The sequence below is a fragment of the Staurois parvus genome, unplaced genomic scaffold (assembly GCF_062004578.1).
Source record: "Staurois parvus isolate SC_StPar_1 unplaced genomic scaffold, SC_StPar_1.0 ptg000136l, whole genome shotgun sequence".
Taxonomy (NCBI): Eukaryota; Metazoa; Chordata; class Amphibia; order Anura; family Ranidae; genus Staurois; species Staurois parvus.
In genome coordinates, this window is record NW_028317932.1 from 3,475,845 (window position 1) to 3,491,101 (window position 15,257).

At 38.0% G+C, this 15,257-nt stretch overlaps 1 protein-coding gene across 8 annotated transcripts in view; it reads right to left on the reverse strand.

Moving 5' to 3' along the window:
* LOC149465907 (sodium channel protein type 5 subunit alpha-like) overlaps positions 1–15,257 on the reverse strand; it is a 518,022-nt gene that overhangs the window by 28,779 nt on the left and 473,986 nt on the right. For all 8 annotated transcript variants that reach the window (XM_089673130.1, XM_089673129.1, XM_089673128.1 and 5 more), the window contains one exon: positions 3,855–4,130. In XM_089673130.1, the coding sequence (XP_089529256.1) occupies positions 3,855–4,130 (276 nt within the window). The remainder of the gene's footprint in view (positions 1–3,854; positions 4,131–15,257) is intronic.

Consider the following 15,257-nt stretch of genomic DNA (forward strand, 5'->3'; position numbering starts at 1 on the left):
TGCATTACTTGGCTATTTTCTGATATTCACTATTTCTGGCTCCTCACTTGTTGGAGACTGTATGCTTATTCAGCACATCTGATGAACTTACGCAGTCATTTTACTGATCCACAATCATATGTGATCTATTATTGTGTAACTATTGTTTAATTAGCGCTGCACTTTTATGCTTTATTAGAAGTGTGAGTGGGCTCAGTGCCGGTCTGCACCTGCCCTTCCCAGCTAAAGTCTTAACGTTATTACTAAAACCAATAATATTTGAATGCAGAGGCAATTAATTATGTATGATAAAGATACATTTACATAGTCTTACATATACAACTGGCACTTAGAGGACAACCATAATGCTGATGAGGCTCGTGATGAAATTGAGTTTTGACACCCCTGTTCTAAACTGTCCCATCATGGCCAAAATGCCAGGTCATTCTGACAAGGCACTTCCAGTGCCAAAGCTTGATTGCCTCTTCCTGCCTCCTGCATATTCCTATTATCAGCAATTCCCATCTGCCAATCATAGTAACAGGAATGTGTTGGGGCAGGGCCTAGTTGTAATCAAGGTAACTTATACCATGACTGTGGGTGTTCTTAATAAGGACCTCTGACCTCAAAGGGGTCTCTCTACATCTCTAAAGCATGAGAAAGCTAATGTTCATCTGCAAAGACAAACATTGTGTAGCAGCAGCTAAGAACTGTAATTTCATGGATCTGTAGGCAAGCTCTTTTTCCTTACCAGAAAAGGACATGATGTTTAGTTAGAGCTGAACAGGCAAGAATTTACTTTTTTGTGCTATGTTTTTTCGCAAGCACGATAAAATAGATTGTTGCTAGTATGGGAATTATTCTGCTGTGAAAACCCCCCATTCAAAAGATGTCTACTCCAACAGATGGTAAGAGCATAGCTGCTGTCATCCCAACAATTACAGATCTAAAAGAGATTCCTCCAAAATATTTAGGTGATTTATAATCTTTATTGAAGTCCAACTGAACCCTCAGGAAGCCAGTGTGCTATTGATTACAATAGTGTTTTGGGAAGGGGGAAGGGGACTGTGGGACCAATGGAGAGCCAGACCACCACTTTGTGTGACATGGTCTGACTCTTCTATGTGCTGGAAGCACAGTATAGTTTAACCCTTGCTGCAGCACTTAGTGTAAAATAAGTAAAAGAGCCTCAAATGTAATACTGTATATACAACATGGCTGCATTACAGTAATGAATAATTAGGGTTCAATTGGGCTTTAGGTACATGAAGCTTAATTAAAGATAAAGGTGAAGCTTACTAATCAACACATGTTTGTAACTGATGGACATTGTTACATTAAATGCCCTAGTTTTTAAGAATACAGATTTGATTGATTTTTGGTAATAAATTTGAATTTGGACTTTTTACTGCATCTAAATTACCTACACTTGAGGGGTCATTGTTTTCATCATGTTGTTATTTCCTTCCATTCTATAATACTATTGGTAGGAACTTGGCACCTTCACATAATATAATCCAAACAATTCTTCTCTACCTGAGAAAACAAAACTCCTTTCTAGGCACAAAGAAAGAGTACATTCTCTATTCCACAATCAGTTGGAATCAGGAAACGTACAGAATACAATTTTTAATTTTGTTTTTGTGGTTGCCTCTCCAATCAATCACATTTTTTTATCCTGGGAAAAAAACAGTTCTGATTGAATACAATGAAAATCAAACTGTTCTTTCAATTTCTTATGTAATTCCACCTACAGCTTCATATTGAAATGAAAGAGAATTCATTTCTTTCTTTCTGTACCACAGAAAAAGATTAAATTAGTTACAAAATTTACGTGTTTAATAATTGATTTATTTGTCTAAAATAAATCTTTTGAATTTGTGGTTATTGAAGCATAAACTAAAAGATACTTTGTTACTAAGAAAGAATATCATAGTTTAACATACAGATGTACCACAAAACAAATGCAGAGAATTGATTGACAAAGCAACGAATAGATGCAAGAAAAACCATGCCATCTATAACACCCCATAGTTCATTCTATAAAATAATGCAGTCTGCATTAGATGTGTCCTCACACAGGTGTATACTATACCCTGACAATATGAATCACTGATATACCTGACTAAGTCGTATACTTGCAGTAATCACTATTCATCTGCAATGCAATGGACATTCATGCTATAGAATATATATGCTGAATCTACTACTGATGCATGTTTAAAATAAATGTAATTTGTTTGTGTCTATCCAACTGTTATCCATACCACGTAAAATGTGCAATAAAGTGATCTTGTCACATTAAACAAAATTCGGACTAAAAATCTTTTTATACTCTCCTAACCAGTGGTCCATATCTTCTACCTCCCCTCCATTCCAGCGCTGTAGGCTCCGTTGGACTCTTCAACGATGAATACTTCTGAGAGTGACGAATGCTAGATCCCCTTGCTTTAAGAAGCAAGGTGTTGATGGTGTTATATTATCCCTGAATTAACACAACATATATCTAAATCGAACAGCATAATTCATCCAAACTTCACTTCATGTTGATATAGAATCTCAAAATACTACAGACTTTCCACTCTATAATACAGTTCGGGTCATTCTTTTATATGTTTAAATCTGAAAAATGTTCCTCATACAGTTTCCCACATAGCGTGACATCTCAGGACTGCAGGTGGGAAGAAGAGCAGAACATGATTACCAGATCTGAGTGGGTCTTCTGTTGACTTTGTCAGTATCAGTTTGTTCTCTGCTGCACACATTGCACAATGAAAAACATCCACTATTTCCTTATGTTCTACCAAAAAATCCAGTAACACAACCTTTCTGAACCATGTGTTCTAACATAATGGATATCACCTTTGACTAAGTTTGCACTATGAAGTTAACAAAAATTTCTGGCAAGAGGCTGATGCTGGTACACATTTAAAAGTAATAGTAATAATAATAAACTTTATGTTATATAGAGCATTTAAAGATAGTGTCTCAAAGCGCAAAGAAAAACAGGGTAAAGTAAAGGAAAAAAAACGTGACAATTACATGAAAGCTTACCTAAAGAAAAACGTTTTTAGATTTGATTTGAATGGGTTTAGAGAAAATGACTCTCTGATGTTCCTTGGAAGAGAATTCCAGAGTTTTGGAGCAAAGCAGGAGAAGGCTCTGTCTCCCATCGAGTGTAGGTAAGTAGGGGACACACACAGAAGACCAGAATTTGAGGAGCGGAGTTTACGATGGGGGAGTAAGTTGATAAAAGTTCAGAGAGATAATGGGGTGCCAAGCAATGAAGAGCCTTTTAGATGAGCAAGAGGATCTTAAAGTCTATGCGAAACCTGACGGGTAGCCAGTACAAGGACTCCAGGATAGGGGTAAGATGGTCACTAGTACCAGACCTAGTTAGGATTCTGGCTGCAGAATTTTGTAAATATTGAAGTCAATTAATAGTGGATTTAGGCACACCAGCGAGTAGAGCATTGCAGTAGTCAAGTTGGGAGAACACAAATGTATGGATCAGGTTTTCAGCTACAGTGTATGATAGCATAGGATGCAGCCAAGCAATGTTTCTCAAGTGGAAAAAAGATGTTCTGACAACATTTTGTACATGCAGATCAAAGGTTAAACTAAAAAGTAACATGTATATTGAAAAAAGGGATATGGTCAGTCCAGCAAAAACTGATATTTAAGTTTTGGTTAGATTCTGACAGTCGAAACAACCCATTGAGCTTTGAAAAGTTTTAAGGAATCAGTGGTTAAACCACTTTATACTTAATTCTCATTTTCATGTTATAGAGTCAGAAGGAAGTGTGGAAATTTAGGGTACAGAAAGGGCAGCTGAGCTGAGCACTCATATTTAGAAAACACAAACTAGTACTCACCACTTGAAGTAGAGCCAAGTATCCTGCACCAACATTGTCAAAGTTGACTTTCACTTTTGTCCAGTAGGCTTCTGAGGAATTCATTTCTTCACACATTGTTTTGTTCTCTATAATTGATGCATCGATCTCTGTCTTGTTGTCAGCATAAATGCATTTCCCAAATTTTCCGGCTAATAAATTCACTCCCATGATGCTAAAAATTAGCCAGAATATGAGGCAGACCAAGAGGACATTCATGATGGACGGAATAGCTCCAATTAAGGCATTTACTACAACCTTAAAGCAGAACATTGTATAATTAGTTTACCATACCAAAAAAATGATCAATTAACAGAACATGACATGGCAAGCATGCCTATTTAGCTTGATTTTATATTGTGAATTGTGTAAATTAAAAAAAAATAATAATTGCAAAGGTATTTTTGTAAGTCATAGTAAGTCAAATATATTATAAAATGTGAATATTTTATATTGCAGAATATAAAAACATCTATGTTGCCCCCAAAACATGGCAGATGATATACATCTAAAAGCCATAATTTTACTCTGGTTTAGATGGAGAGGGAAAGAGTTAGAATCCCCATAGAGTTTTTATATCTGTGTCCCTACTGGGTAGAACCACCCTCTCTATTAGCCTAGGAACCATTGTCTCCAGTACTAAAAATGAGGGGAAATGCAGAAAATCATATCATCACATCAGCCTGCCTTAGAAGATTAGTTTTGTGTGTGTGCTTTCATCAGCAAGAATTGAGCTCCCAGGAGCTGTCCATCAACAATTTAACACATTTGGTGAGGACATAACAGGAAATAATAAAAGCTATTTTTTGCTACAAGAACAGATTATAAGAAAAATATAAGCTTGGACATGACCTAGAGGAGGAGAGGTAGGTATTTTGGGCATGCTTACACAATGCCGTTAACTTTTTTTTCAGTTTTGTAAATACCCCCACAATATGCTACATCTATCCAAGTACTTTGATAATAGTTAATTAACCACTTGCACTCCAGAGGATTTACCCCCCTTCCTGACCAGGCCATTTTTTGTGATACGGTGCTGCACTACTTTAACTGACAATTGCGCAGTCATGCAATGCTGCACCCAAATGAAATTTATGTTATTTTTTTTCCCCACAAATGGAGCTTTCTTTCAGTGGCATTTGATCGCCTCTGTGTTTTTTATTCTTTGCACTATAAACAAAAAAAGACCGACAGTTTTTTGAAAACAAAAAACAATATTTTTTACTTTTTGCTATAAAACATGTCCAGTAAAAAAATTTAAAAATCTAATTTTGTCATAAATTTAGGCTAAAATGTATTCTGCTACATTTCTTTGCTAAAAAAAAATCCAAACGTGTAAATTAATTGGTAGTGTGGCCCAACTGGCCTTCACAGCAATGAGCACATGGATACATTTGTAAATAACATATATTATATATTGAGATTTGTTAAACACGTGTTATACCCATTTGGATTTTCCCAGATGTGGGTTGTCTGTCCACTTTTCACACTTTCTTTCCTAGGGGAGATTATTTTAGAGTGACCTGTATCTACCTAGCTTTAACTGCTTTCCAACTACCCTATAGCAGAAGTACATGATTTTGTATTGCCGGGTAGGGGCAAGCACGCACCCTACCCTCGCCACCTTAGGCAGCTACAGCTGTCGATCACTGGGTCCCAGCCAGTGAGTCCCCACCAGCACCAGGCAAACACCAAGTATCACTGACGGGGGAAAGGTCTGTGTGTAAACAATACAAAAAACGGTCACTGCCCCAGTCTATAACTGGCCTTCACAGCAAGGAGCACATGGATGGGCGACGCATGTCAAACAACAAACATTCTCAGCTCTAACTTTTGTTGTTTGACATGAGTCGCCCATCCATGTGCTCCTTGCTGTGAAGGCCAGTTATAGACTGGGGCAGTGACCGTTTTTTGTATTGTTTACATACAGACCTTTGCCCCGTCAGTGATACGTTCGCCTGGTGCCGGTGGGGACTCACTGGCCGGGACCCGGTGATCAACAGCTGTAGCCGCCTAAGGTGGCAAGGGTAGGGTGCACGCGTGCCCCTACCCGGAAATACAAAATCACGTAGTTCTGCTATAGGGTAGTTGGGAAGCGGTTAAAGGTAGATAGATATAGGTCACTCTAAAATACCTCCCCTAGGAAAGAATGTGTGAAAAGTGGTCACACAACCCACATCTGGAAAGATCCAAATGGGCATAACATCTGTTTAACAAATTTCAATATATATGTTATTTACAAAGCTGGTTTGCTGTCCTGCCTTATAATACCACATTTCTCAGAGAGAAAGTGAAAAATGCTCTTTTAAGTATCAGTTTGAATGCTTACTACACTTCTTAATAGATAATAATGAGTTTGGACTGTACAAAGAAATGCTCTCCATAAAATCAAGCTGTGCAGTCTTATATTACTGAACTAAGCGTACTTATGTTCACTCTGTTAGACTTTTGCCATTTTGAAGAGAAAACACATAGAAATCTGCAAGAAAGAGTATGCTTTTCCAGATCAGTACAATTTGTTATAATAGTCATGTATTCCTGGACATCAGCCACTGGACTATACAGAGTTTTATAATACCTGACAAAACAAGGCATACCATTGCTTGCTCCTCTAAGGTGTGCATTTCTCATTCTTAATGGCAGAAAAAGTAAGTCAAATAAACAGTTCATACATATGTAAGGACACATATTCACACATATATTTCACACTTGTATTGTTAATATTAAGTTTAAATTACTTTATCAAATGCCAGGCAGCAGTGAGAACATATGCAATAATTTGGATGAGAAAAGTAAAATAGATTTTGAATATTTGCGTCCTTTCAATACATGATGCATTTAAGTTTTATAAAAATTAGAGTCTGTACTGGTCATGGAATAAACAAATATGAACCCTTTCGCATGAAAAAAAAATAGATCCATTACAATCTTTTTATTACAGAATACCTGCCAATGCTGACTTCTGCTTCTGTAAATGTGAGTTTCCTTATCCAATGGAAGCTGGAAGTATGCAAATCTGGTGAGCATTAGAACACATGCAACAGAATCTGTTGCATTTAGGCAGTCCTTCATTTAAATGACCTACCTAAGGCACCAAAACACAACACAAAAAAGGTGGCATGGTACAATGGGGCACCATTCACCACTTCACACCAATGTGTGTAATGCAAAATGTATACAACATTTTTGTTTCCATTCTGTAGATCATGTATGGGCCACACTATCTCAAACAATTTGTAAAAGTTTTGCCTACTAAATATTAGTAACACATTCAGTTATTAATTATGTGTTATTTGCTAACAGAATTATTCTTTCTATGCAATCCAATGCTTGTTAACTGTCCATGACCTATACAAATCCCTAATCAGTTATAAATAAATGCACAATTTAAACCAGTTGTTCTCAAACTTGTCTTTTTTTTCCTCAGACCTCACACAAACTCATTACCACAAGGATCCATGTCAACAAACTCTACAAACGCTGAGACATACGTAGCTAAACCAGCGTTGGTATCCTCCAAACATATTATTGTTCTTTATATACAGTATACAGCAAAGCTGTGTACAGCACATAACAATCATTCCAAAAAGGTAACATTTTGTTTTGTTTGTTGCTTGTTCTTTTAATTTATGATTGGGTATTCAGAGTGAATATTTTGCTAAGTGAATTTTCTCCCAATAATAAAGTAGAAAATTATTCCTCGTGTAAATCTACCTCACAGTGCATATAAAGAAATTAACTCTAATAATGCAACCCATCATTGGACTTGTTTTTAGCATTTTGTAACTTTGAGCATCCAAATAAGGTCTGTCTCACTGTTTGAGAAGCGCTGGTTTAATAATAAGAAAAGATCATTAGCAGAGAAGCAAATTACAAGCTACATGGCAAGCTTAATATAAATAATTTAGACATCATTTTCATATTTATTAAGACAAATCAAACTTAACACCTATGAGTGGACAAGAAAACATGTAATCAGCAGACAGTTGAGTAATTGTAAACAAGGGCTCTCATTTAGGTCATCATGAATGACAGCAAACCTTTACTGAGGATGTATGAAGGCTGCCATTGCTGACCTCTTCTTTTGGTAATGCTAGTCCCCTGCCTATTATGCTGATCCAGTGGCTTTATTACTTTATGATTTACTGACCCAGAACAAGTATGCAAAATAAAAGCTCTGACTTCATTCTGATTTTCTTGATCTGCATACTTGCTCTGACAAAGCACAGAAAAAAGATACAGGCAAGACACTAGCATATTCAAATGGAGGTCAGTAATAGCATCATCCATATTTCTCTCATTACAGGTTTTCTTTAAGAGAACAACAGCATGACCAAACATATTAGTCCTATACGAAGAACATGAGACAACTCAGATAGACATATAGTTGTAGCTCACAGAGTTCCTTAAACATTAGCATTTCTCTGATACCTATTCCAAGAGTCTATACTCAAACAAAACCTGCACAAAAATGCTATTACCCTATTAGTGTGTACATTCTCCATAATTTTCTCCTAAATTCCCATAACATGCAGTTGAAAGATCAGAGCTTCCGATATTGTAAAGAGGCACTGTAACCTGCTCATTTACAACAGAGAAACAGCAGGGGTTATTTACTAAAACTAGAGAGTGCAAAATCTGGCGCAATTCTGAATAGAAACCAATCAGCTTCCAGGTTATATCGTCAAAGCTTAACTGAACAAGCTGAAGGTAGAAGCTGATTGGCTACCATGCACAACTACACCAGATTCTGAGTGCTCCAGTTTTAGTAAATCTCCCCCGTTGTCTCTTGATAATCCACCCATCTCTTCAGCAAGGTATACTTACCAATCCATACTGCAGGAGTCCACCTCAAATAAGGTTACCCAAGTCACTGCATTTCCCATTTTACAGGGTCCAAGCCTAGTGACTGGCAATTCATTGGTATAAAGACTTGTATGGTGCAAGAAGGGGGAGGTGGCAGGGCAATGCAGGGATTGTGAGTGCACCTTGCTGGAAGGGTGGGCTTTAAGGAGACACTGCCACTTTTACTTGCATGAGAAAAATGGCAGTGTTCCTATAAACATCACTTCTTATATATCTTCAAAGCCCCCAGTTAGAAGGGTTGCACGATGAACAGCACTGCCAGTAGCTAATTCCATGCTAAACTTTATGCCAGCATTAAAGCAAAGGAACACAAAGGCAGAAATGGGGAGACTGCAAGACTCGGAGACCAGCTACTAGCATATGTAAAACAGGGTAAACTCTTTTCTCCAGTTACATCATTTGAAACATTTCAAGGCTCAGCAACCAGTTCACTTAAATGCCTGCTCACCCCTACTTGTACTCTCCTTCCCTTCATTCCCCTGCCACTCAATTTGGCTTCCTGAAATGAAGAGAAATACCTGGTACTTTCTGGTATTGGTAACATGCTACACACCTTCTTTCTCTCACAATTTTGCATTAGGTGTCTAAACAGCTAATCACCAATCTCCAGCACTATCACATGGAGAATGAGGAGAAAGTCAGACTCAAAAGAATTCATGCTTACACAGAGCTTTTTTCTTTTTGTGGACAAACTGAGCTGCAGAAAAGTGAAAGGAAGGTTGCTTTAAAGAGGCTGAAAGAGGAGGCACTAAAGCAAACATGTTGTTTTGCCCTACATATTCACATATTCTTAACAAGCAATAAACAGACTTTAAAACAAATCCTTACTAACCTCTGTAGCTGTAGGTACTGTGGAACAATTCATCCTCAAATTTTTAAGAGAAGCAACAAAGTTAAGTGGGGTCTCAGGACTCTGCTCTCTGCCCTTCCAGAATGACTGCTTTGTGCTTACATTATACATAGGAGGGCTGCTAAGTCAATTCTGTGAGTGCAAACCATAGGAAGCTCAGCTACTATAAATATCAGTACATTTTATATAATGCTTGTTAAGAATATGTAAATACTTGAAGGTCCACAGCTTGGCCTGAGTTATACTTGAAACTATGAGACATATTCATAAAGCAGTGAAGGTAACATCTGCCAAACCTTCACTGTCATTTAAAACACGTGCAACAGACAAGATTCACCTGCAGTGAATGTTTGGTAAATGTCACATTCACTACTCTATAAATATGGCCGTTTGTGTCTAAATAAGAACAGTAAAAATGAACTATTCAATGAAATTGTGGATTATACTTTCCACATCCCAAAAGTATTAGAAAATATAAATTGCTAGATATTCTAATATTTTGCAATTCATGCTACGTTTGGTGCAGAGACTAAGTACATCATACAAACAAGAAGAGACAAAACTTAGAACACAATGGGTATGAAAGACAGATCATGCATGTTAATTTACACCTTACCATGCAGAATACTTAAAATAAACAGAGTAAAATAAAGAACAATGTAATCTATTTAATGTACTGTACGCAATCTTGATGTGATTTTATCTGCCCTATGGGTAACTACATACACTGAGACTGTCAAGCAATCCACGTTTTTCAAAGAATAAGAGATAATGCATGTGCATGTATAGCTGATCTATCTATCTATCTATCTATCTATCTATCTATCTATCTATCTATCTATCTATATATCTATCTCTCTGTTTGTTTTTCATTTTGGATACAGTAGAGAAGGATTAGAACCTCTGTCAAGACAGGAGATGCACCCTCTCTATTAGGTCTGGTGATCATTGTTACTGAGACGTAAAGTGATTGAAAATCCTAAACTTTACAGTTGCCACAAGAACAGAAAGTAAGAGAAATTATTCCAATCCAGGCCCATGTTGTGTCTGTGGGACAATATCCTCACAGGGCACAGACAGTAGAAAATAAAGTGACAAAAGTTTTAACCTTTCCTTACCTAACACAATTGGATGTTTAAAGCAAATAAAGTTTAACTACTTATTACCTGACTTCATAGTTTAGTATATCCCATAGCGTCATCACCTCACATGTATGGCCAGCCTAAGAGTACATATAAACTGTGGACTTCTTCGTTCATTAAGGAATGAACACACTTGTGCACTGTACTGAGAACATCTTCAGTTGACCTGCTTCTACAATTACTAACTGCTTGGCTGTCTCTGGCATTCAGCAAAGTCATGGTGAAGTTTAACCTCCTGATAAGCATATTTATTTCTTCTGGAATTGATACTTGTCTACCCAAAGCCACTTCTCTTCACCTCTTCACCAGTTGTGAAGGGAAGCGCCAGTTGTCCCTTATTAACATTGGCCATGTACAACTCAGAACCAGTGGCCCTGCTACATGAGGATGTACACATTCCCACATTCCAGGGCTGGAGCAGATCAGCAAAGAGTACTGGCTGTTGGAGAAGGAAAGGAATAAGGTAAGTATTCCCCTGATTTGCACCCTTGTTCTGCTTGTTTGCATCCTCCTTCCCTCCACTGCTACATTTGGCACTTTTTTTTTCTGGGGGGGTACTTAGTTTGGATAGGTACCCACCCCCACTTCCAGTCAATTGTGCTGCGACAATCTGAGCCAGAAGTCTAGCCCTCCCTTCCTTCCCTCACAGCCTTCTGGAATACTTCACAGGTCCCAGAAGACTGTGAGACCATTCACAAAGTGCAACACACTTCACACATGCACAGTAGGAAACTGGCTGTGAAGCCACAAGATGCCAGCTTAAGTGCCAGCACCTGCACCCGAAGCCGATTGAAGAATCAGTTCAGGTGAGGACATCGCTGGATCCCTGGACAGGTAAATGTCCTTAAATTAAAAGACAGCAGCTACAGTACATATAGCTGCTGACTTTTAATTTGGGGGGGGGGGGAGCCTGGAGCTCCGCTGTAAGCAACAGGACCTTACTATACAGAGAGCCACAGAAAAGTTAGTTTTAAAGGTTCACCAAATCTCAGCTTTGTATAAGGCCCATGTGTAATGCAAATACAAAACATCCCTATTCACTCTGTAAAAGCAGAATTCCTCATTCCTAGCACACTGGCAACTACTTGCTGAATCTGTAGGTGTTCCTGGTCAGTATGAATAAGGATCATGTGCAGCCAATGTACAGACTGGTTTGTGAGAACAGGTTTTTCTACTGGGACTCTATTTAAAAAGGATACACAGAGGTACAATCATCCTTTGAGCATTGTATTCTGAAAATATGTACTTTTCAACAATTCCAATTTTCTGCAAGGAATACCAAGTGTTCTCTTGCCTGGGGTGCAGAGACTAACTTGGCTTGAAACCTCTTTGGCTCAGGAGTAACTGTGATTGTGTAAAATATACATTTTGTTGGACATTTCCTTGAAAAGTCTTCACAAAGACATCACAGATTTACCTGAACATTATCACATATCCCTGTAAATGTCACAGAATAGGACATAAATGATGTATTAAAATCCCAGATTACTGTGATCACCATAGTATTGTGTGCCACAGCATTAGCAAGAAAGCCAGCAAGTCCTCATCTCTGTATATTATAGGTGACATGTTCAAACCTTCCTGCCAACTAAAACTCTCTGGGGATAGGAGCAAGCCAACTTTTTAGACCATTATGAAGCCATATGAATTAGCTCATTGTGCAATAAATGTGTTCAGAGCAAATGAAAAACAGTTTCATTTCTACTTTAATTGTTCTATGAGCTTAGCCTGTTTTTGCCAGATATTTTAATGTATTTGAGCTTGAAATGTTTTTCTCCTCAAAACAGCAGTTCCTCTATAAGCATTTTCTGTGCTTTTTAATATTAAAAAACAATTATATTTGACAGGCAAGCCAAATAACCCATTGGCTTCCAATATATCGCAAGAATCCTACCTATGAGGTTTGAGTTCCTAGCTTCATGTTACTGTCAAGAATGATATCTCTCCTGAGAAGGTAGCAGGAGAAATGCAAATCTCTTGCTTGGCTTCACATTGGTCAGGATAAAGGGCAGGTGCTGACGAACTAGCAGCTTACTGAGAGGAAGGGAGAGTGGAGTGATGACATTATCAGCATGGCACGTCTCTTTCATTGTCCAATTAGCAGACTGCAGGATGGTCAGGTGGTTTTCCTCAATGTGTATCAAAAGCCATATTAAGGGCTTTACTACTATTTCCCCAATGGGACGTAGACAACAAATAACCTTCCAAACACTGTCCAAAGAAAAAAGGTTTTTGCTATATATCTACTTTTACAGCACTGAAAATAACTGATGTCAAGGTATCATCCAGATCACAAGTCTTCCTGAACAATATTTAATTAAGTATAATCACATTAGCCCTTTTGTATCGATTGTATGCTGTAACTATGGTAGGAAGATATTGTTATGTATGGTTTTATTAATAAGTGTACATAATGAACATGTTTATGTTTTTGTTTGTATTATTCATCTGAAATTTATTATGGATCCTAGCAGCAATTATACTTAGTTTTCTCATTAGGAAGTAAATGATATGTAGGTTGATAGATGAATCACAGAGCCTTTCTCTATTGACCAGAATGAAAATCTAACTGACATCTTTAGCCTTAATATCATCATGTTGGCAATTGCTTCACTAAATCATACAAATATGAAATTCTAAATTTAAATTAAAGGTCAATTTAAATTGTCTATGACAGACACAACATATGTTTTAGAAGTGATCTATAATGTTTTCCATTATGAAATCCTTAGTAAATGTATTAAGCCAGACTGACAGATAAACACCAGATGTTGGATGATATTGATTGGTTATGACTATGCAAATAAGGGTCAGCCATTCTGTTGTCAGAATTTAGATTCTTCAAACATTCTCTAGAGTAAAGTAGATAAGTAATCAAACAATATATCCTAGTTATTTATTGAATGATTGCACACTGAAATAAATGTTATGACTAAAAGGAAATACTTTTTGTAATATCTACGTATCTTGGAAGGAAGGAAGGACAGCAGAGGGGAGGAGAGAAGGAAAGAGAAAGGGAGGACAGAAAAATAAAGAAGGTAGAAAAGTAAAGAAGGAAGAAAGGCAGGAAGGAATACATTTTCCCCATTTCTCTTGCATGGCCATGAAAACTAGGGCTCTCCTAAGAGCGGAGCTTTCTGGTTTTCTGTTCTCAAGTATATTCTCCATACATTTTACATGTAGAATCTGCTACCAAAAATGGACACCACAATACTGATGTAACTGACCCCTAGTAGGATTGTACAGCAGATCCACTCTAGAAATAAAACTGAATGTTCCACTCACTTTCGAGCATAACACAGCAGGACTGGGGGAAGGGGATATCTCACTGCCATGATTGAAATGTCAAATGACAATTTGAGTAGCTGATTAAGTGACATGCCTCCTATTATTATTTGCTAACTCTGCTTTCTTTTCCTAAATCATAGTCTGAACACATCTATCGCCTGCTATATTTAAAACCTGCTACAGTTCAGAGTCTGATCTGTAATGAACGCAAATGGCACAATATTTACTGGTTGTTGGACTTACTGAATGTATCCCTTTAGACCATTACCACCCACTCAATATGCAAACAATTTTCCATTTATAGGTCATCTAAATACTCACTATTGTGTCTGCTCTGTAAGTAAATACACTGCATATACACTGCTCAAATAAATTAAAGGAACACTCTGAAAACACATCAGATCTCAATAGGGAAAAATATCATGGTGGATATCTATACTGATATGGACTGGGTATGTGTTAGGAACGTAAGGATGCCCCATCATTTGATGGAAATGAAAATTATCAACCTACAGAGGACTGAATTCAAAGACACCCTGAAAATCAAAGTGAATAAAATGATGCAGCAGGCTAGTCCATTTTGCTGAAATTTCATTGCGGCAACTCAAAATGGTACTCAGTAGTTTGTATGGCCCCCGCGTGTTAGTATGCATGCTTGATGACGTTAGGGGATGCTCCTAATGAGATGACAGACAGTGTCCTGAGGTATTTCCTCCCAGATCTGGACCAGGGCATCACTCAGCTCCTGGACAGTCTGAGGTGCAACCTTGCGGAGTCGGATGGACCAAAATATGATATCCCAGAGGTGTTGGATTTAGGTCAGGCGAGTGTGGGGGCCATTCGATTGTATCAATTCCTTCATCCTCCAGGAACTGCCTGCATAGTCTCGCCACATGAGGCCAGGCATTGTTATGCACCAGGAGGAACCCAGGACCCACTGCACCAGCTTAGGGTCTGACAATAGGTCTAACAATTTCATACCGATACCTAATGGCAGTCAGGGTGCCATTGTCTGGCCTGTGGAGATCTGTGCATCCCTCCTTGGATATGCCTCTCCAGACCACCACTGATCCACCACCAAAACGGTCATGCTGAACGATGTTATAGGCAGCATAACATTCTCTTCAGCTTCTCCAGACCCTTTCATGTCTGTCACATGCTGAATCTGCTCTCATCTGTGAAAAGCACAGGGCACCAGTGGTGGACCTGCCAATTCTGGTGTTCAATGACAAATGCCGA